Consider the following 22,563-nt stretch of genomic DNA (forward strand, 5'->3'; position numbering starts at 1 on the left):
CATGTTGAACGCGGTGGGTGTCACACACACACAAGCCCAGCACACTAACACTAACGCTCACATCAACACACACCTCGACCGTGTCTTAGAAAAGAAAGTTTCTATATCTCTCACACGAGTAGTTTGTACTTATGCCGGGTGTTACCCCCGGTCATCATCGGCACAGGAGGTTTGGTAAGTTACTGGTTTTGTTTTCTAGTCGCTTCTCTCAGTGTGGCGATATCGCCACCGAGCACCACACACATTTCGGCTTGAGCTTTAACTAAATCTGGTTGTTTTTGCTTAAACACTTTATTTAAAGTGAAAGGCTATGATAAAGCTCGATTTCCTCTGCGGTCTGAAAGGAACTAGAGCGATATTTTATTAAATTAGCAAGTTAGTCGGAGCATAGCCACAGTTAGCTAGCCTAAACGGCTAACGTTAATACTTAAACTCACTTTATAGCTTTTAAAGAGTCGGTGTCCCTAAAAATAAAACCTCAAACCACCACAGTCTGGATGCGCTGAGTCTTACAACATTTTCAACAACATTATATTAGTAACATAAATTAGTTTCGTTTTTAAAAAGTTCTCGTAGTTAACGAAACTTTCGTCGTGTTTCTGTAGCTTGCTAGTTAGCAATTAAACCTTAGATGGAAACGGACTAAAAACGTTAATGTTGTTTTATACATTTAAAAATATACAAGGACAGTTAAGCGCAAAACAAAGCGGTTTGTTTTGTATTTTGGTCCATATTAGTACATTGTATTAGTTTGGTCGTGCTAAAGTTAGTTCGATAACGTACTTTAATACATTTGTAACCGGCCTTGTTTGGTTAAACTGCTGTTAACAAGCCTCGTTAGGATTATTTGTGTTTGTGTAACGGATAACGTATATTTAAATGGAGTTGTAAACTCAGATTTTCTATTCACCTCTGTAATCTTGGTCCATTTGGTATATAAGCTGTAACGTAAGTGTATTTCGTCTAGCTATCGTATCTTATATAAATATTTTACCACGACTTAACTTTGGTTTATTCAAACCGTTCTTGAGATATTCACCAAACACTTTCTGCTCAGTTTACATTTATGGTGTTCTTAGATTAGTTTGTCCAAAGGTTTGTCTGTGAGATTACTGTGTAGTCAAAAATCCGTTGCTTAAATTTTGGCAAAGACGGATTTGTGGTTTGACGAGTTTTTGTCGACACTACAAAGATTGTGGGCAGTATGACCAGAACGGTTTTATCCCCATAACACGGACATTTCTCACAGTTCCTCCTCTGATCTCTTGCTGGACACACCCGTGAATGAGGGGGTCCGTTGTCTGTTGTTTCTGTGATCAATTTCTGCATGCATCTTCATCTTTAATGTTTTGCTTCCTGTAATTAGACAAACAGAGTCTCTGGAGGACAGCACAGCAAGAGCCGATCATCTGCCTTTATTTAGCCACCAAAGTGGAGTTTACCATTTGTCACGTCTTTTCTTACTGATTTATAGCTAGAATATTGAATACATTAGATGTTGAGAGATTTCTGTAGCATTATGTATAGGAAGCAGTTGACTTGAAGTGGCAGAACCGGCTGGTTTACCTGTGAGGAGAAGCCCGTTCTCACAAGCGCTGGCTTATATAACATCCACCTTTTTCAGTTCGCCCTGCAGGCCTGACTTCTATGGAGTAATTCAAGATACGTGTACATTTCCCCCCTAATTCTCCCTCTTAATTCTTGTAGTGTTTTAGCATGCAAAATCTTAACACCTGCGTTTTCTTCGCTGCTGGATTCTCTCTGCAACCACAAACCCTTCCTTGATGCTTCCAAAATGGATCCTTAAAGACATGAGACATGCTGGCACTTGCCATGCTCGTCTTTTGTTTGGATTGAGTCATATCAGGGTAACCTGTCCTTTACAGCTGTGCGGAACTTGCTCTTGGTGTTTCTTATGCCGGATTAGTATTCATTGCATGGGTGTCATGTGGCCAGTCATGGATCAGCATGGCCTGCGCATGTCAAATGTTGGAGGAATAGGTCAAAGCAGTTGCTGTGTGCAGCAAGGTCACCGTGATTCTTTCCTTTTTGCTGCCAATATTGTATGGCCTATGTTGTGTGGGCTGATTTTCGCTTTAGTGCCTGTGTGCAATTTGCATTAGGGTTGTTTTTTTGTTCTCGTGAAATTAAAAATAGTCTTTCTCTTCTGGGAAAATGGGACGAAAACATTGAAGACCTTTTCTGTGCTGCTCATATTGTTTTCCTATCAGATGTGGTCTAGAATGAAAATTCCCCTCCCCCTGTAGTTGAGTAGCCAAATAGCGAATGATTACTCATTGATGTGACATAATTAAAAATAAAGTATTAGATCCCCCCCCTCCCCCCGTAAAAATGGAATTTACTGTATAACGAGGAATTTCATGGAATTTGTCTTATTTTTGATGAATAAATAAAAAACAGGTCAGTACATATATATAGACTGTGTCTGTGAATATTAAACTGCAAAAAGACTTATTTAAATACGAATCCTCATGTTCTGGATGTTCATTTGAAAATACACAACACAGAATTTGTGAAAATATTATTCATTATTATTATTTATTCATTTTAGATGTTTACATTTGGAAAAGCTGTGCTTCCTGCATAAACTTGCCCCTGTTGGTTTGGCAGTAGCTTGCTTGCCCTACACGGTTACCTTGTTTAATTTCTTAATTCAAGTTATATTTTGTTCTATTTGTGTTTTTTAAGCTATTTTGGAGTTTAATGTTAAGTGCACTGATGTCAGACTCATTTTGAATAATAAAGCTTATTGTTAAATTGTTAAATACCCTGCCTCCACTACATAGGCCTACGTTTGTCACATCATTATAAGTGTTTGATAACTCAAATGTGGTGATCATTGCAAAAAATGTGTTTGTATATATATTCTGTTTATGTAGGCTATATACTGTATTCTATATACAGTACCAGTCAAAAGTTTGGACACATGAATGGGAAGTGTGCCCAAACTTTTGACTATACTGTGCTATAATATAGCCTACACATAAAGAATATCGGGCGATATATCGATATCGGTCGTTTTTCCCCTCCCTAATATTGGTATCGGCATCGGCCCCCAAAAAACCCATATCGGTCGGGCTCTATAAAGTATGTATTGTACCCAAACCACCTGTTTTAATAGGAAATGCATCAACACAGGAAAGAAAACTGTCAGTCAAACCATTTAATGGGGTATTCGGTTTTTATATGGTAATACATTTTCACTATATTATAGAATTTGCATTTTCTTTTTCTGGTGATATTCAGCAGTTCTCTAAATAAGTAATTTTATTTTTGAGTGCACTAAATTTATGCAGTCTAAAGGGCCGTTCACATAGAACACATTAATTCACCTTTTTCATTGTTTTCTCATGTTAGAACCTTGCACATGAAACATTAAAAAAGGGACATTCAAATAAGTTTAGTTCTTAAAACACATTGCAAGACCTTACACTTTTCCCAATCCACTTTCCACGTCTTGTGTTTTACAATGTGAATATGCATTGTGTGTATTGCTGCTAATTATTCTAACTAAAATTACAATTTTATTTTTAAACCTTGGTTTTAGCAAAGGTAAAATTAGCTGGCATACAAAATCTGCTCCGTTCTCTTTGCAGTTAAGTAGGAAAATACTGTTAACCAAATATTGAAGGAGATTTCGAGGAGGTATTCGACAGTTCTCAGAATAAGGAAGTTCTGTAGCGATCTGGTGTTGATAAAACACTGCCAATTCCCCAAAATAAATTTATAGCAGCATTTCCATGTAGTGCAACAGGAGTGTTGTCAAAACTGTATTTTATAGAAGCAGATCGGGTTCTTTGGGACTCCTCTTTTTTGAAGCATTTACATCTTTTAAAGTGTCCTAGACTAGTATTACTTCAGCCGATTTCCTGGACAGGTTTCATGTCTCCTTGAAGTAGAAAACAGAGAGCCAGTGCTGCTCACAGGACTTGCTATGCTCAGTCTCTGGCGCTGCTTCAAGACCGATCACTGAGACTCCTTGATATTGGCAGGACATTGCCAGACCTGTTCTTTTAGTATGGAGGAGGCCATCCTTACACAGACCGGGCCTGTGTGCTGACTTCCTGGGCCCCCGTCACAGTGAGAGCCACTGAAGCTTTGTTCCGGTAGTGATACAGTTGCCCCTCTCTTCCTCTGATGTGCTGGGCCTGAATTGGTCATTAAAGCAGCAGATGTTTCATTAGGCCACGGCTGTATTCATGTGTATGCGGGCTTGGGGGAGCGGAAGTGGGGGTTGCTCGTAAGGCAGCGCTCTATTGGCTCCTCCGCGGGAGAGCAGGAGTCACATTTCAGTAGCTTTTAATGAATTTATGGGATGGGTTGAGATGGTTTCTTGGCGATTGAAGCGTCATGGTGTGCTCAGGACAGGAAACTTATATTTAGTTATGACTTTGATGCCTCATTTGTGCTGAATTCAAGCATAGACTGATTTTACATGCCGTACTGTAATAGAGAGCATGGTATGGTGCAATTACTTTTGGGAAATAAGATGTCTTCCCACATGAGTGTTGTGTTAACGTAAAAGATGAGTAATAGGAAGCACTTCACACACTAAGCCGCCCTTCTGTGTGTACACAGTGATGTTTTACTCCACGTGTACCTGGGTGGTATGATGCGTTGAAAAGTGAACAGCTGTGATCCATTTCTCTATATCTGAACTGTGGTATTAACTGAAGGAGCTGCAAGTGTAGTTTGGTAATGGACCATTAAAGTTCTGTATGCACATTGTGCAATTCACCATGGTAATCAACATGATCACTTTCTTTTTGTGTAATGTTTGTGGAAAGAAAAACGAACATGATAATTGCTTTTACTGTTTTTGTGTGCACTAGATTTTATGCAGTCTAATTGTTCAACTATTACTAGGTTCTGGTTTGAACCTTTTCCGTTTCTGTCTGACATTTTGGTTTTGTGTTTCAGGTAATGGAGGAATTCATCGAGCTGGCTTCCTTCACTCTGTGGAAATGGTTTTAACAGGCACAGAGTGACACAGAAACTGTTCAAACGGAGAACGTGTGTTCGAACTATTACACAACAGACTTCTCTTTTTTTTTTTTTTTTTTTAAGCAAAACTGAGTTTTTTATTTTCAATTCTCAAGGATTTTAACACTACACGCCACCATGCCAAGCTCAACTATTCGGAGACAGATGAAAAATGTGGTAAATAACTATTCAGAGCCGGAGAAGAAGGTCAGGGAAGCGACTTCCAATGACCCATGGGGCCCCTCCAGTTCTCTGATGTCAGAGATTGCCGACCTCACTTACAATGTGGTGGCCTTTTCGGAGATAATGACCATGATTTGGAAGAGGCTGAATGACCACGGAAAGAACTGGCGGCATGTGTACAAGGCCCTGACGCTGCTGGACTACCTGATCAAAACGGGCTCCGAGCGAGTGGCCCTGCAGTGCAAAGAGAACATCTTTGCCATACAGACGCTCAAAGATTTCCAGTATATCGATCGGGATGGCAAAGACCAGGGCATCAACGTCAGAGAGAAGTCGAAGCAGCTGGTTGTGCTGCTGAAGGATGACGACCGTCTGAAGGGTGAACGCTCTCAGGCCCTGAAGACTAAGGAGCGCATGGCACAGGTGGCCACCAGTGTGGGCAGCAACAATCAGATCAGCTTCGGCCGTGGCTCTAGCCAGCCCAACCTCTCCACCAGCTACTCAGAGGAGTATGGCAAGTCTGAGGGCTCACCTGCATCATATCATGGATGTAAGTTTCTTTAGCTTGTTAACTTGCAAGCCAAATTAGATTAGCTGAAATATGTGACCCTGGAGCACAAAACCAGTCATAAGTAGCACGGGTATATTTGTAGCAATAGCCAAAAATACATTGTATGGGTCAAAATGATACATTTTTCTTTTATGCCAAAAATCATTAGTATATTAAAGCTGCAGTCAGGTTAAAAATAATCCAAAATCAATATTTGAGCAAGTACATAACCAGCCAGTGTTCAAAACTATCGCCTTACTTTAGCGCGATTCACAACGGTTATCTTATAATAATGTTTTCTAATTTGAGTGGTTTCGTGGGAAATTTGAGCATGCTGCTGCGTCATTTCGTCACTTCTGTAAACATAAAGAAGTTGTCCCGGCTACTAGGCTATTGCATGTGAGGATCCTGCAGGTGGCAGATCATTAGCCTTTTCTCACAGCAGCTAGAATAATTAAATGTCAAAAAATCATTTTGAGGGCGGATTGTAATCCAGAAAGGATTATATGAAAATAAATTATATTCCAGTTTTAAATGTGCTTCTGATTTCAGATAGTCTGGGATTACACAGGATTTGTATTTTAAAGACAACCAGTTCGGTTTGAAGTTTTGGTATGAAATTCGAATGGTATGACAATTAGAGATTAGACTGTACAGAAATTTAAATCTACACACATACTATACTCAATGTTGTATAAATCTCAATTTCAAAAAATGGACCCTTATGACTGGTTTTGTGGTACGGGTCACATATTTAATAAACAAACATGCAAGAGCCCAGTGTCATCTTGTTGAATCAAATCCCTGTAGGACCCCAAAATGATGCCATCGGCTGATGGGTACTTTTGGTGTGATGAAGTCATGTTGGAAAGATCATATTTACGCATTGAACACCGTCATAATTATGTGTGGAAAACTCAAAACTTTCTTTAAACCCCCAGTTTCCAAGTTGGGGGTGTACCTGGTATTGTACAAACATGACAGAATATGTAACTATTACATTTACAATGAAATTCATAAATTAAATGCAAATATAAAAAAGCAAAAACACACCTAATGCACTTTCATTATTCATTGTTTTATAGAAGAAGAGTTAATAATTTTTGCTGAATTTTTGCACTCTGACCATAGTGGCTTGAATGCACCTGACGTTGTGACTTCCAAACTTGTAAATACGAACTTTCCCTGGAGGACTTGAACGCACCATGTATCTAGTGCCAGATTAGGAGTCTTGCGATATCGAAAGCCTGGAATACACTACACAATTTTTGCCCTGTTGGCAAAACATGTTTGATATTTTCAGCCAATTTTAGAACGCATATTGTTTTCATTTGTCAATCATCTCCTAGCAACAAGGCGCACGTTTCTGTGTGAGTTTGTTGTGATTGGAATGATTTCAAAGTCTGCTAGTGTGTGATCCTCAGTCGTTTAGTGTATGATGGCCAGTTTTCCTCTGTCACTACTTAAAAAGTCGGTACGTGTATGATGCCTAGTGTTTTAAAAATCTGTTCAGATTTTAAAAGTCGTGTAGTGTATTCCAGCCTTAACATGTTTGTTCATCTTCGGAACACAAATGAAGATATTTTTGATGAAATCTGAGAGCTTTCTGACCCTCCATAGACAGCAACGCAACTAACCATGTTCAAGGCCCAGAAACGTACTAAGGACATCGTTAAAGTAGTCCATGTGACATCAGTGGTTCAACTGTAATGTTACGAAGCTATGAGAATACTTTTTGTGTGTAACAATTTCCTCTCTTCCGTGTCAGTCTTTGATGCACATTCAAGACAGTACCACGACGCATGCGTGTGCATTCCTCCGCTTGAGAAAAAGGTGCAGCGCATCCGGGTTATACGTCAGCAGCATCACATAATGACAGAATTTTCATTTTTTTGGTGTACTATACCATTAAGACTAGTTTAAGGGTCAGGTATTTATTTTGTGTGGTAGGTTAGCAGGTACATTCGCTGTAGCTCTTGAACTGAAGCTTTTCTAAATGTTACAGGCTACATTATTCTTGAGGACCATATTAAGCCCTTTACCGACAATAAAAGGTTGGTAGCAAGCTGATCTTTTTCCTTTATCTCTGAAATGTTGCTGTTAATGCCAACAACTAAATCTGGGCTGGTGTGGTTGTAAAAGAGTCAACTTTGTCGAATTCATTTTGAGAAACTCTGCACACCTGGAGCTCAGACTGCATGGTGCAAATTCTTTATGCTGCAGACCAGGAAACTGCTTGTCTGCTGTTACCCTGCAGGAGACACATCCTCTCTTGTGCCTCCCTGCAGCACTCAGTGGCTGTACGTCTGCCCCGGACAGCTGCGTGCTGTTCACGCCCCACCCCTTTCCCTCAGCTCGTTACAGGAAGACCGAATTCCTGAACTCCCAGAGGTCTGTTGCTCTGCCCGGTACTTCAGGGAGGAAGCTGCATATGTCTCTCCTTTTTTGCTACTACCCCCGTAGGGCTGCACGATAAATCGAATGCTATTGTCATGCGCTTCTTGTCAGTAAAGACAGTTCTGTGATTAGTAGTAAATCTCCAGCACGTGTTTTCAGATGGAGCAGCATTTACTACACTGAGCCGTAGTTCACTGACAAGCTACGCAAAATCGCGTTCATAATCGCAGACGATTTAATCACGCGATTATGAAATTGAAGAAATCGTTCTGCGATTATGAAAGCTGTTTGCGTAGCTTGTCAGTGAACTACGGCTCTGTGTAGTAAATGCTGCTCCATCTGAAAGCATGTGAAAATACAACATTTAATAACATGTTTTTACTCCAAACTCGCTTCATAACGTCAGTCGAGTGTTTGAAATAAATCCTTCTGTGAGATGATGTGGCTTCTTACACAGAATAAGGCACGCAACATATTTTATAGTATTCTAAGCAGTGATAAAGGCTATGTCGATTAGCATTGCATTATTATATACTTTATTATAATAAAAATTATAAGACGAACTCGGATAAACCATATATTGTCATAATCGTGTGTTTATTAGTCACGTTGAATTAATCAAAGCAGTTAAATCTTCTGTTTATTCAGCAACTGCTATAGGGATTTCCTGGGTTTCTTCTGAGGCCTATTTGGAGTTTCAGCGCGAGAGCGCCCTCTGGCCTTCGGATGGAGATTTACTGCTGATCACAGAACCGTGCTACACTGAAAGATACGCATGACAATCACAGCTTCTGCCTAATCGCGATTTATCGCGTTTGCGATTTAATTTCGATTAATCGTGCAGCCCTAACCCCCTGCCTCTTTTATACAGTATTAAAAAAAAGAAGTTGATAATATGCTCGAAAGAAGTCAGCCAATTTCTTTTAATCACAATTCAAAATCTAACTGTTGAAAGTACATTTTTTTTGTGACTTTCTTCTAGTGTCTTTTGTCATCAAATGCATTAACGTGTTGGATTAAGGAGAAGATGGAAAAAGTGCATGGCGAGCTTCATTACATGAAAGAGGGAGTAAACGGCTGAGTCATTAACAAAAAGGAAAAAGAGTTTGAAGAAAAGCTGAATTGTTAACAGGAGTGTTTTGCATTCCTCTGCTAGTTTCCTGGAATTGTTTCTCCAGAAAGTGTAAATGGGCTCTCAGTCACATGTAATTCACACTTCATCAGACTGAAGAAAATTAGAATATGGGTGCTAAACGTTAAGATGTGGTTTTGTTGGTTTGTAAAATTAATTCAGTGTTGTATGATAGAAGCTTTTGATTTATAATGATTTTCTAGCATATAGTTTTCCTGATCTAGAACCACAGATTATTCTGTGGTTTGTCTTTCACTGATCATGTAAGTTAAAGCAATAGTTAAACCAAAAATTAAAATGATCATTATTTACATACACTGATGTAGTTCCAAACCTATAAGACTTTCATTTGTCCTCTGAGCACAAATTAAGATAATATTATCTCTCATTTTTGTTAATCCATTTGAATGTCTATGTAATCAATCACTATATTTTCAAGCTTAAAGCACTAAAAGGACATTGTAAAAGTAATCCATATGAATTGAGCAGTTTAAACCAAGTCTTCTGAAGAGACTGTCACTTTATATGAGCAGATTAAATGTATGATTTTATTTGTGTATAAGCATCAACACACATACATAGATCTTGTCAAATAAACATTAGCTTAAACGTGTGATGGCTGTCCAGCCAAATCATAAAAATATATGCTAAAAATAATAGGCCCTTATCTATGTCATTGCATGCATTTGTTTTTACTCGACAACCAAAGAAAGAACATTTTGGCAGTGTATTTTGGATTTATTTTTTTTTTGCAATTTGAAGCACAATATACAATTTTGCCACCAATTATTGTGTCTTTTGGAGTGATTAACAAAATCCTTTGCAGTTTTACATAGCAATGTTTTAGGTGTTCTTGAAATAACTCACATGCTGTGTATTACTTCTGTAGTCGTGTGAATTGAAGTGTGACTGTACTGCTTATAAAACAGTTGACGGAAAACCTCTAAAACCTTTTTAGTTTCTAAATTAGAAACCTCTTCATATGAAGTCATCATCAGATGTCAAAACAAGCATTTTTCCCCTTGTGCACACCTTTTTTCATTGAATCAAAATTGTAATTTTATGGTGTCCGGGACGTTTTAAGCTTTTGCTTACAACTGAAAACACCCCCATTATCAGTTTCATGCACATAAAAAGCTCATTGTGTTGGTAAATTGTGTGAGACATTCATAGGTGCACATATCCAAGACAGAGTATTTAAAGCTGCATAACCGTGAAATGACAAGCTGTTTACCATTTTTCTTAGATCCTAAGTTTTGTTTTCAGAGCAGTGAATGACATCCTCTTGGCCAAAGGACAGCAAATTAAACCAATAGCTCGGGAAAGATCTTGACCTTGTTTAAAATAGATTCTGGATGCCTTTATATAGGGGTGCTCCGATCAGGATTTTTGAGACCGATCGCCGATCACAGAAAGCAGTATCTGCCGATACCGATCACCGATACCGATCTTTTTAAAGCCTTCTTTTTATCATTTATAACTATTTATAGTGATACTCCAATCAGGATTTTTAGACATTTATTCAGGGCCTGAATTTCATTTTTGAAAATGGGGGGAATTCCCCTCTTAGGTGACTGTTGTGAGAGGAGAAGCAGCTTTCACACAGGAGTCCGCTACTGATCCGTGACTGTTTACCACAAACACAACATTTATCCATTATTTTGATTTCAAATCCAAACATTGTCACTGAAAATGCTTTTTCAGAGTTGCAATAATTTTTTTACACAGTACAGTAATACAATCTTTCACAGACATGTTTAAGCACAATAAATATAAGCAACACATTATTCAATGCTTTTTACTTTTGCATTTACTTCTAGATTTATATATTAAGTTGCTCAAGCAATTGGCAAAACATTTAAACTACTTTTCTTACATTATCACAAACTTACCATTGACCGTAATAGACAGCTCTACTGCCTTTTCTTTTGAATTGAAATCTTTATTACAAGCAATCCTGCAGTTCATAAAGAACTTTGTTTTCCTACCTCCACGAGTGCCATCTATTCCGTTAACATGAGCGCGGAAAAAATACGCACCACGTATGCACTGCAAACGGAGTAATGTGAACCTGGCATTATGTGTGTCTGCTGCTAGTATGCATGAGCGCACGGTCTTCAGGAGAGCGCACGACCGCTGAATGGTTAAACACTGGCAAGAATTAAAAAGAAATGCAATTTATCAACTTTAGTGACGATGTGACACTGCCTCGATTGTGCAAGTGACAATTCCTGTGTCAACTGTGCAGCGTGTAGCTCGCTTATAGACAGACGCTCTGTGTGGTGATTTGAAGCCATTTGCGTATTTTGAGAGCGCGAGAGAGAGAGAATGCACGCACGTGGTGATTCACTCACGCTGTTTGTGAAATTACGTCTCACACAAGGTTTTCAAATTACTTTATAAGTTATTTAATGAAGAAATATGAACGTGAGTAATTATTATATAATATTTATATTATATAATTATTATATAATTATATTATATTATATAATTATATATATAATTATTTTACCCGTGCCGGACAGAGACTGAGACGGTGCCGCTGCATGTCGTGCCAAACCTCTCACAGCAGCATCATCAGCTTGAGATCAGTTTTTTGAGATCGGCCTTTTAGAGACCGCCGATCGATCATCCCAACGTGATTATCGGCCGATAGTGATTGGTAGCCGATCAATCGGAGCATCCCTACCTTTATGCCAACCAACATAATGCAGCCAAACTGCAAAAACATTGGTGCTTTTTTGCTGAATATAGATACATATATTTCAGATATGACTGATATAATTATTGGACTACGTAGTTAAACACTTAACTATTAGTTAAACACCCAGCTTTGTTTCAGACAGTAACGAAAATAGCCATATGCTGGTATGGCAATAAAAAAACAAAATAAAACAAAACAACAAATCAAACGATAGTGGTTGCACTTTGCTTGTGTGTAGCCTCAATGTCAGCATATTTGATGAACAGTTCCAGATTTATTAATAAAATAGTCTTGGTCTCAGCCCCACAATGATGGATAAGAAGTCCATTGGTTGTGCCGGCTGAGACTATTTATTGAGACAGTCCGTTCACTGACTGTCTGCTTGCATACAAACGTGGAAGGCACGTTTTCATCTGGCTGACTCTAATCAGATTGGTTGCTTTGCATGTCAGCCAGTCTCTTACTGTCTGTATTTGTGGTTATTGGCCAAAATAAGCTAAAAAAAAAATAAAAAAGTAGAGTACTCTTTATGCCAATAATAAAAAATGTCTCTCAGTAACTATGAATGAAAAATCAACCTTGCTATTTAAATTATGATTCTGAGAAATTGACTTTGAACCATGCAGTTGGTATATGAGTCATATTTCCATTTTAGCCCAGTAAGGGTGGCGTGGTGCAGACTGGAAGCACTTGTGATGTCATCTGTGATCTCACCGAAGCTCCACGCCCACGCTACCTAATTTCCCCTGTTCGCCTCTACTGCTTTTCCCATTGACTCAAGCCCTTTGTTCGTAATTTCTAGTCCCTCAGGGTTTAGAAACCGGGAAGCTTGTGTTTCAAAAGGCACTGAGATTCTCCAGGTCCAGTGTTTCTGATCGTTACTGAAGCGATACATCAAGACTAGGCCTAATGGCTCTCAGAGATCTTATGGATTACAGACGAGCAGTTTATTGATTGATGCTGCTTTCAACAAAAATGCCTAGACTAATGATGGTGACGTAAAACATCAGAGCCTTAACACAAACGTGCAGCTCTTTTTGTCGCGTGTGTCATGTGCTTATAGTTTGAGCAGTTGTGGTTGTTTTGAGCGTAGTGTTAATTCTGGCCTTGTGACCTGTACTTTCTAAGGTGTTTTGGCTCTCAATGGCCTGCGACTGATCCATGTGCTCCGAAATGGCTAGCGATACTTGTGTTTTCTAAATGCATGGCTTGGCCTAATCCAATCAGTATTGAAGTACTCTTGTCCGCTGGTTTAGCAACAAGCTTATAATCAGTAGGCCGTTGTGATTTACCCAGTTTGGCTGCTTCATTCTGGCCTGGCACGTGCAACATGAGAGTTCATGAATGTTCATTCAGTATTCACTTTTGCCTTTTTAAACAACAACTTAGTCATTTGGTGACAAATGTAAAATGACTGATAAGAGCCATAGCAAGAACATTTTGCGTTGTTCTTGTGTCGTGGAGTATGAATAACTGATAAAACCCGCTCAACAGTCATTTTAATGTGTGCTGGTTGGCTCACCCGTGCCCTGACTTAAGATAACCCAGCCGGGTGTGGTAGCAGTGCAGTGCTTGAATGATAATGTCATCGTATGCGTGTTTTGTTTGTTTTTAGCCACATCTCCCAATGCATCTTCAGAGTTGGAGCAAGCCAGACCTCAGACGAGTGGAGAAGAGGAGCTACAGTTGCAACTGGCTCTTGCCATGAGCCGAGAGGCCGCCGAGCAGGTACATCATGTCACTCAATGCCACCCTAAAATGCTGACACATCTACAGCTAATTATATGATTTATTATTGTGATGCTTAATGTACGTTTATGAGAAGGATTTTGGATCAATGAATTCTAATGTTGGGCAGGGCTACCTAGAAGCACAGATGTACATTAAAGGATCAGCTCACTCCAGAATTAAAATTTCCTGATAATTTACTCACCCCCATGTCATCCAAGATGTTCTTGGTTTTCTTTCTTCAGTCGAAAAGAAATTAAGGTTTTTGAGGAAAACATTCCAGGATTTTTCTCCATAAAGTGGACTTCAACAGGGACCAAGGGGTTGAAGGTCCAAATTGTGGTTTAAATGCAGCTTCAAAGGGCTCTACATGATCCCAGAGTCACAAGGGTCTTATCTAGTGAAACGATTGGTCATTTTCTAAAAAAAAAAAAATTGTATGCACTTTAACCACAAATGCTCCTGTTGAACTAGCTCTGCAATGTGTATTCATGACTTCACACATTACGTAATCATGTTGGAAAGGCCATGTTTTTTTCCCAGCGAAATACATTTCACGTATACATTCACGTCACGTGTGATCTTTCCAACTAGAGATGCACCGATTGCAATTTTCTTGGCCGATTCCGATTTCTGATTTTTTGGAGGTGTGACCTGCCGATACTGATTTTTGCTGATTCCGATTTTCTTTCTAAAAACTATAATTGACAGCATATACAAACAAAAATCTATGCAAATTTCAATGCAAATTAAAAAAATTATTTACATAAAACAAATTATTAAACATTACAATTCCCCCAATCTGGACTAAGTTACAGATTTTCTCTCACTTAAACAACTCTCAAAATAAAGTGCTCTGTGACTGGAAAGAGAAAGAAATAGTTAACTTAAAATGAGTTGCTGTATGTAACAAAACAGATGTCATTTCCCACTATGTTTATAAATGGTCACTGTTTTCCCCTAACCTTATTAAATGTGTCATCTTTCACATCAAATTCTTACTTTGTTTCAATTAATTCAGTTAGAATAATAAGAAACTGTAGAGTTGTTACCATTCAAATGGAATTAGTATTAACAAACTCTATCTTTCCACTGCTGAGGAAACAGAAGCTGCATCTGAAGTGGCATTAGATGCATTTACACAGACTTTTTGATGAAGCCGAGGTGCCATAAATGCATTTACACTGCAAAATTTCAAATGCATAAATAATTTTATAAGATTAATGTTTTACATATTTGTTTAAACATAAAAATAAATGTTGAAAAAATGCAAGTGATGCACACACAACTTAAATCTGACAATGCATCTGTAATATGGTTTGTTAGAGTTCGGCTAATGCATGTTTCTGTTGATGGATACAAATTCTGGCTTCCCAATACATTACAACAAGATCAATGAGAGCGAAAAAAAACAATATGTGGACAAACCAGTCCCTCTTTAAGCAATGCGAGTGCTTTATGCTGGAATAACTGTCATTTATGCCGTCATCACGTGTTGATAGCGCAGGTGAGACCTGAACAGCACACGTTGCTATCTGTGTTTAAACTAAACTCATTTAAGCCTTGCCAGTTTAAATATTAAAGAGCCAGAAGACGTGAACTCGCGTGCGCAGTGAGAAGATCTGTGTGGTCGCTCATCCGAAGCGCATGAACCCGCGTCTCAGAACGCGCGCAAATATTAAGCTCTCTGTGAAGTATTGTGTTTGAATGGACATATTCACACAAAAATTGTCAAAATGCGTGTGTGGTTTAAAACACCACATAGTTATGAAATAGCCTATGATAAGTACAGTCTCTCTCTTGCCCCCACCCATGCACACAAGCACGATAATATCGTGTATTGGCGATCTCACGGGCTGGCGATATGACGATTTGAAAAGTGACCATATCGCCCAACACTAATATATGAGTTTGCCTGTTTGACGAGATTACATTTATTGTCCCTGACGATTTCTGTAGACCTATTTAGCCACTCGTTTGCAACAGCCTTTTTCAAGACATATGAAAGATTCAAAAGAATCACCAGAGGTAGTACTTGTGTATAGTATACTGTAAAAGAAAACATGAAAATATCTTGAGCTTATGTTAACCACAGAACTTATTTCAAGCATTTAACCAAAAACCCATTCAAGTAACCCACTGACTTTTGGGTGATGTAACCAGAAGTGCTAAAATGCTAATTAATTTCCAAGTTTTGGCCTACAAACATACATCATGGTGTGAGGCCTATTCATGCCATCAGTTTTTCCAAGTCTTAATATTTGGAGAAGATTTTAATATAAAACAGTGCATCATCTCTGCACTTGTTGGCTTGTGATTTTATTTTAGCCAAATCACAGCCATACGGTTCCATTTGCTGTGTCTGATTGACTGGTTTTGCTGACTTATTTCAGTTATTAATCCTGGTTGTTTTCTCTCCTTGTTTTTACTTTGCCCTAATATGCATGAACATCACTCCATAGTTAAAACCGGATTGTTCCACCACCCAGACAATCAGCAAGCAATTTCAGAGAATGACTTGCTCTAATGGTTCCCTATTAGCAAAGATTTAGCCACAGTGAATATAATCAAATATTCATTTACTACATAAAATGTGGAAAAATATTTCTGACACAGGAATGGAAATTGTTAGAGTAAGGTGCCTAAAATTAGATTTATTTATTTATAGTTACAGCTTTGAACAGCTGATTCAGGAATGAACACATTTGTATGTGGACTTACCAGATGCAGATTTACCTTACTGTGTGCCTCTCGGGCATCTTTTACACATACTAACCGGGTCACTGTATAATTAGTCAATGGTGATACGGTTACTCTGTTTCTAGGAAAATGTTTCATTTCTAATTGCAAGCTGAGGGCTATTTGCATCACATGAAAGACACTTTCACTGTACTTATATTTCAAATTGGCATGGAATCAAGAAATGGGAAATATCCTTCTGCTGGCTCGTTTTCTTTCCAATTACATGTTGCACAGATATAACTAGTTGTCCTTTTTTTGCAACATGGGGCCAGACCCAGCAACAGGACATTGTTTGGGAAGCTTACAAATTAGTGTGGAAGCCATACAACCACACAACTGTCTCGGTGGGATTTAAAACCGAATCTTAAATGTTTTATAAAAGTGATGAAGTGGGGCAGCTGATACAGTAGGAAATATAATGTTCCTGAAGTCTCTGAATATGTTTGGGGCTCGCTGCTCTAAGAACAATGTGAAGGAACTAGTGGTTAAACGGATCGTAGTTGATCCGTACGGACCAAGCCCCACGGTTGGGCACGCATGTGATCCGCGGATTAATTGCAAAATTTAACCATAATAGAGTGAAAGTTTATCAATTGTAGGTGTTTACACATGCAAGCGATTTTAAACCATTCTAGCGAAAGAAAAGGGCGAAATGGAACTCGATTCGTAACTCGCGTGATGTTTTTTTCCACAGCCGCACAAACATTTAGCTCGCACACGCAGAGAGGCGCGTTTGACTGCGCACGAACACCGAACTGAACCATCTTTCCTATCTTATTCACTTTGAACTATATTGCCTTTGAACAGACGCGCATATACACAAAATTATGACAAAATACCAATCTCGACAATCATTGTGGCAAATGAAGTCTGTTGTGTCTTAAGTGAACGAGAACAGCTGAGAAAGAAATCGGATGTGTATCATTAGGCTATATTGGATCCGTGCATCAGGTCTTAAAGGGGCAGCAGCCTAATAATACCTGCTGCTGTCATTATGCTCATCAAACCACAAAACACGTTTTTGAACACTATGTATTTACAGTGAACACTATGCAGTTTTATTTTACACTTAATTATTACATTTCTGAATCTGAATACTTCCGACCTTATTTGTAGCATTGTTCTGTTGCATTTATCTATGCTTGTAATTTGTGTAGCCTATTTGTTCTTATTTTTACTGGCTGTTCACTTGTCTCTTTAATAATGTTTGAACTTTCTTAGGCTAAGAGTTTTTGCTGTGGTATCGTACTTATGGAAAGCCAAGTTACATAGATTTTTTTTTCTTGCTGAAGTGATCCGAAAAAACAATCCGATCCGTGGCTCAAAAACAGTAATATGATCCGAACCGTGAGATTTGTGATCCGTTGAACCACTAGAAGGAACTGTGTGTGCGCTTGGACATCTGGGATGAATTTACAAATGAAAAAAGCTGGCATGTTAGTGCTGTTGAGGAGGGGCTTGTCTGAAAGGGAGGTGCATAGTAGGGACTTACTACATTTCTGTGTATCGCTATTGGCCCTCTTAAACCTGCCTCTCAGTGTATAGCTGTCAGGTGTCTATCATAGGGATTATGATTCATTCTGTGAGCTCCTTCCCTGTCAGAGCTTGATGTAAACTAGGGGTCATTAAAAAAATGGACATAATTGTATGAGACAGTCAGATGTCCCAGATTTGTGATCATTATGAGGTTATGGGAACCGTAGCATTCTAACCGTTGATATAATGAGGCTTATGGTGAAACGGTGAAAGAGCATCACTCATCTCAGCTTTTTCTGCTTTCTCTGTCCTCTTTGCCTCTTGCATAAATCTTTCATGTTTCAGCCCTACACTAAAATGTCCTGCATGTAGCAACATTAGAAATGTTCACTGATTAAGTGAAATGGCTTTCTTTATAGGGGCTTTGCTTGCACTACAGCCTCATTTAACCCATGTTTGATTGCTGATAATTTCCAGTTTTGGAAGATTTTCACTTGGAGTGTTTATTGAAACAACATTTTATAAAAATAATTGCTCAAGAGTGTTGATTTGTAAGTCGAACCCTACAGCTGATCTCTGTTCTCGCTTTAATTGTTGTGAATATGGCTAACCAAATACAAAGTTACTTACTGCCACCGAATTAACATAGGGACTAGATTACAGCCTATCCTCGGTTGCTTCCCACTGACATATTTTACATTTCTAGCTAGCTTCCTTCCTATCTACTCTGCCTTTTGAAATAGACCCGTTGAGGAAACAAAGTGTCGGGTGTGTCTCTTGGTTTGCTAACACAATTCTGAGTCTTGGCTCCAATGTATAATTGTGTAATCTGCAGATTTTTTACATGCCTCAGTAACTGAATTTTGATGCTGAATCATTGTGAATCACAACAACAGGGCTGTATCGTCATAGGACGCAGGGCGGCAGGTTCACGCTGTGATTCAGCAGACAGCACGTACTCCATAATGTGTGTGATATAACATGAATTCTTTTGTGTCTGTGTGTGGTTGTTCAGGAGGAGAGGATGCGTCGTGGGGATGACCTACGGCTCCAGATGGCTCTGGATGAAAGCCGCAAAGACTCCAACACAGGGAAAATAGCCAAGAAGAAGAAAGAGGTAGGTGCAGCCTCTGAGCGCTTCAACTCATCATCAGCAGGCCTGAACTGAATCTGTGGCCACACAAAACTCTGCAGAAGGTTTACACATACCTTACCTCCTGCATGTTCATTTATTAAAGGGGTCATATGATGCGATTTCAAGTTTTCCTTTCTCTTTGGAGTGTTACAAGCTGTTCGTGAATAGATAAGATCCCTGAAGTTGCAAAGACTAAAGTCTCAAAACCAAAGAGATATTCTTTATCAAAGTTAAGACTCTGCCACACCCCCCTAAAACGGCTCGTTCTAACACGCCCCCACATATCTAGGTCACTATGTGGGAATATTTGCATAATGCACCCAAATGTGCACGCAAAGAAAGAAGGCGTGGTTTCAGTAACCGCAGTTAGTGTTGAAGCAGCCATGTCAGAGAGACGCTGTGTGTTTCTAGGCGAAAGCAAAAGCACTTTATTTGGCCTTCTGAAAGTAGATGCATTTAGGAATCTTTAAGATTACTTACAACAGAACAGCAATGCATTTTATGGACAACCGTTTCATGAACCTAGGAGAGGAGCTAATTCTGACTTTGCTGAATCAGCGACTGTAAGTATGTTTTGTTACTAGTTTAAGGATTTTTAAAGGGACAGTTCACCCAGAAATGAAAATGGTCATAATTTGATCATCCGTATGTCATTCCAAACATGTATGATATTCGTTCTTCTGTAGAACAAAGACATTTTACCTGAATGTTCATTCTACGCTATTTCAAATATCAAAAGCATATAGTGATCGGGGGCTGTCAAGCTTCACAACCCTGTGAAAGTACAGTATAGGAACTGTTACTGTACATATTATGCATCATATTGAAATCTTCAAAAGACAAATGGCTAATTTAATGATGCTAGCTAACATGAGTAGAGAAGAACTCTCTTTTGTACAGAAGTAGAGCAGACTTGGTTTTTCAGTCAATATTTTGACTTTAAAATTTTGAGTTTAAAATGTATGAATATGTAAATACACCACTGCTCAAAAGTTTGGGGTCAATAAGATTTTTATCTCTTATGCTCAATTTATTTGATCAAAAATACAGTAATATTGTGAGATATTACAATTTATGTGTATGTACATTAAATTATTAAAATGTAATGTTTCCTATCTAAATATATTTTAAAATGTAATTTATTCCTCTGATGCAAAGCTGAACATTCATTAGCCATAAGTCCAGTCTTCAGTGTCACATGATCCTTCAGAAATCATTCTGATATGATGATTCGATGCTTAAGACATATTTAATATTATTATCAATGTTGAAAACAGTTGTGCTGCTTAATATTTTTGTGGAAACTTTGATACACTTGAATAAAAAGTTTAAAACCGCATTTATTTGAAATACAAAACTTTTGTAACCTTAAGAATGTTTTTACTATCACATTTGATCAAATTCATTTGATTAATACTTCCTTGTTGAATAAAAGTATTCATTTCTATAAAAGAGTATTACTGAGCCCATATATTTTAACAGTAGTGTATTTTTAGGGGCTGTGAAATTGTCACCTTTTTGCCTTTATTTTTTGCCATTAGTTTTTATTAGATGGTCATATGGTGTGACAAATATATTAAGTTCAAATATTCCATGTAGTCTCAATTAATTAGCTCATAAAAGCAATTCCAAATTGGCAATTCTTTTAAAAATGTTTTTAGATGGGGTATAAGCTGTCACTCCACAGTATGTCAACTTTCCCAATGTATATTACCTGAAAATGTTCAGTTACCTAAATTCTGATTACTGTGTAATCCTAAACTATACTACCAGTTTTTGTGTTTATACTACTATAAGCTAAATAATGTCACTACTAAAGCCATTTCATTAATCTCTTCAATGTACTTTTTTCCTTTCTTTGCTTGCGGACTTGTTTACTCATAATGTGAGTATTTATGTTCAGATCAGCTTCCAAGTTCTTATTCACTAAAGCTGATGTGATTGCTTTGGATAGTGAGATATATTTGTGGGCGCTAATCTCATATGTTGTGTGTGTGTAGCCTCCACAGTCTTCTCTGATGGATTTGATGGACACGGTTCCCAAGGGCCCTGCCGATCAAACATCGGACCCTTGGGGAGCAGGAGTAGGAGCTGCAGCAGCAGGCCCCGCCTCAGACCCCTGGCAGTCCTATGGTAAACAGACACACACAAACGTGGGCTTAATAGTATCAGTTAGATTGTAAATATCATGATGGTTATAAAGCACTTTTGGTTGGCAATTATGTAGTGTGTCGATAGACTTGTCCGTCTTGGTCTTGTGTTAATTAAAATTTTTACATTTAAACATCTGCTTGGCAGCAATGCAATGGATTGAATGATTCGTCAGGAGGGAAAAAAATCACCCTTTTAAACCATTTTGGAGAAAACGCATAAATATTGTGATGTGTAATAAATTCTGTCAAATGGATGAGGAATATATATCTAAAAAAGACACTATTTTTAGTTTTATTATCTTGAAGGCAGACACACAAACACTAGCTAGTTTCTCAAGTAAACACCCTTCACATACAAGATCACATTTGGCTGTGGCTAATAATAGCACATTGACAACAGTTTGTATCAGCTTCCTGCTGTGCTGATCACATTAGGCTTTGTACTAAAAAAAAAAAAAAGAAGAGCACTTATCCCACCAGGACCATTTGCATAATAGATACTAGCTTTATTGTTACAATTTAAGGCAGATTTGAATCAAATTTTATCAAATAAAAAAAAATTATTGGTCAGAATGTGAGGACCACCTGTTTACCAAAAGCCCACTTTTCTTTTAGAGCCCCCCTTCCCTCTCAGGCTCTATTTCATAATGTCGTTTGGGCCTGTAGCTCTTCGTGGCAGCTCAGTAATGTAGTTAGGCCGGTAGTTGTGCATTCCAGTGTGAACAAAACAAAGAGACTCAGTATTCAGATCTGCACTGGTTGAGAGAGCGCTTGAGCCTGTAAAGGGTTCCTCTTCCAACAGCCTAGTTCTTTTAAGTTTAAGCTGGACTAAAGTCATGAAGCGTATGGAGAGAAGCACTGAGGCAAGTGTGCGTGTCCTCTTGAAATGGAAACAGCAAATACTGCCAATTCGAACACAAGTTTCACTGTATATTCAATAACCTTTATTCCCATTTTACTTATACTTGCCTGTCACACTCATTTGTAAAATAGAATTTCTGTTGTTGTTGCTACTGTTTTTAATGTAATTGTAGGATTGCCAGTAGATTTAAAATAATGGATTGATCTCATATTTTTGTGGTATATGTGATTCATCTTAAAGGGGTCATATGATGCGATTTCAATTTTTCCTTTCTCTTTGGAGTGTTACAAGCTCTTGGTGCATAAAGCCCGGGGTCGTCACATGTGGTTGCCGCAAGCCCGCAGGCCGCTCCTTTGTCGAATCCACCGGCCGCCGCTCACTCTAGCCGGCCTCCGCTCACTCTAGGCCTCCGTGTGTGATGCTCTGTTTCATTGTGAAAGCGAAACTAATTTGTTTGGTCTTCCAAAAGAGGACACAACTAGAAATCAGTGGTTAAG

General features: G+C 38.5%; 1 protein-coding gene across 1 annotated transcript in view; it reads left to right on the forward strand.

Moving 5' to 3' along the window:
* Positions 1 to 11: 11 nt before the first annotated feature.
* Positions 12 to 22,563, forward strand: part of LOC107654543 (epsin-2-like) — a 27,987-nt gene continuing 5,435 nt past the window's right edge. The window contains exons 1-5 of the mRNA XM_016441664.1: positions 12 to 174; positions 4,942 to 5,737; positions 13,586 to 13,698; positions 18,932 to 19,033; positions 21,052 to 21,184. Of these exons, the coding sequence (XP_016297150.1) occupies positions 5,143 to 5,737; positions 13,586 to 13,698; positions 18,932 to 19,033; positions 21,052 to 21,184 (943 nt within the window). The 5' untranslated portion in view covers positions 12 to 174; positions 4,942 to 5,142. The remainder of the gene's footprint in view (positions 175 to 4,941; positions 5,738 to 13,585; positions 13,699 to 18,931; positions 19,034 to 21,051; positions 21,185 to 22,563) is intronic.

Source organism: Sinocyclocheilus anshuiensis, unplaced genomic scaffold, assembly GCF_001515605.1.
Source record: "Sinocyclocheilus anshuiensis isolate Anshui unplaced genomic scaffold, SAMN03320099.WGS_v1.1 scaffold419, whole genome shotgun sequence".
Classification (NCBI taxonomy): Eukaryota; Metazoa; Chordata; class Actinopteri; order Cypriniformes; family Cyprinidae; genus Sinocyclocheilus; species Sinocyclocheilus anshuiensis.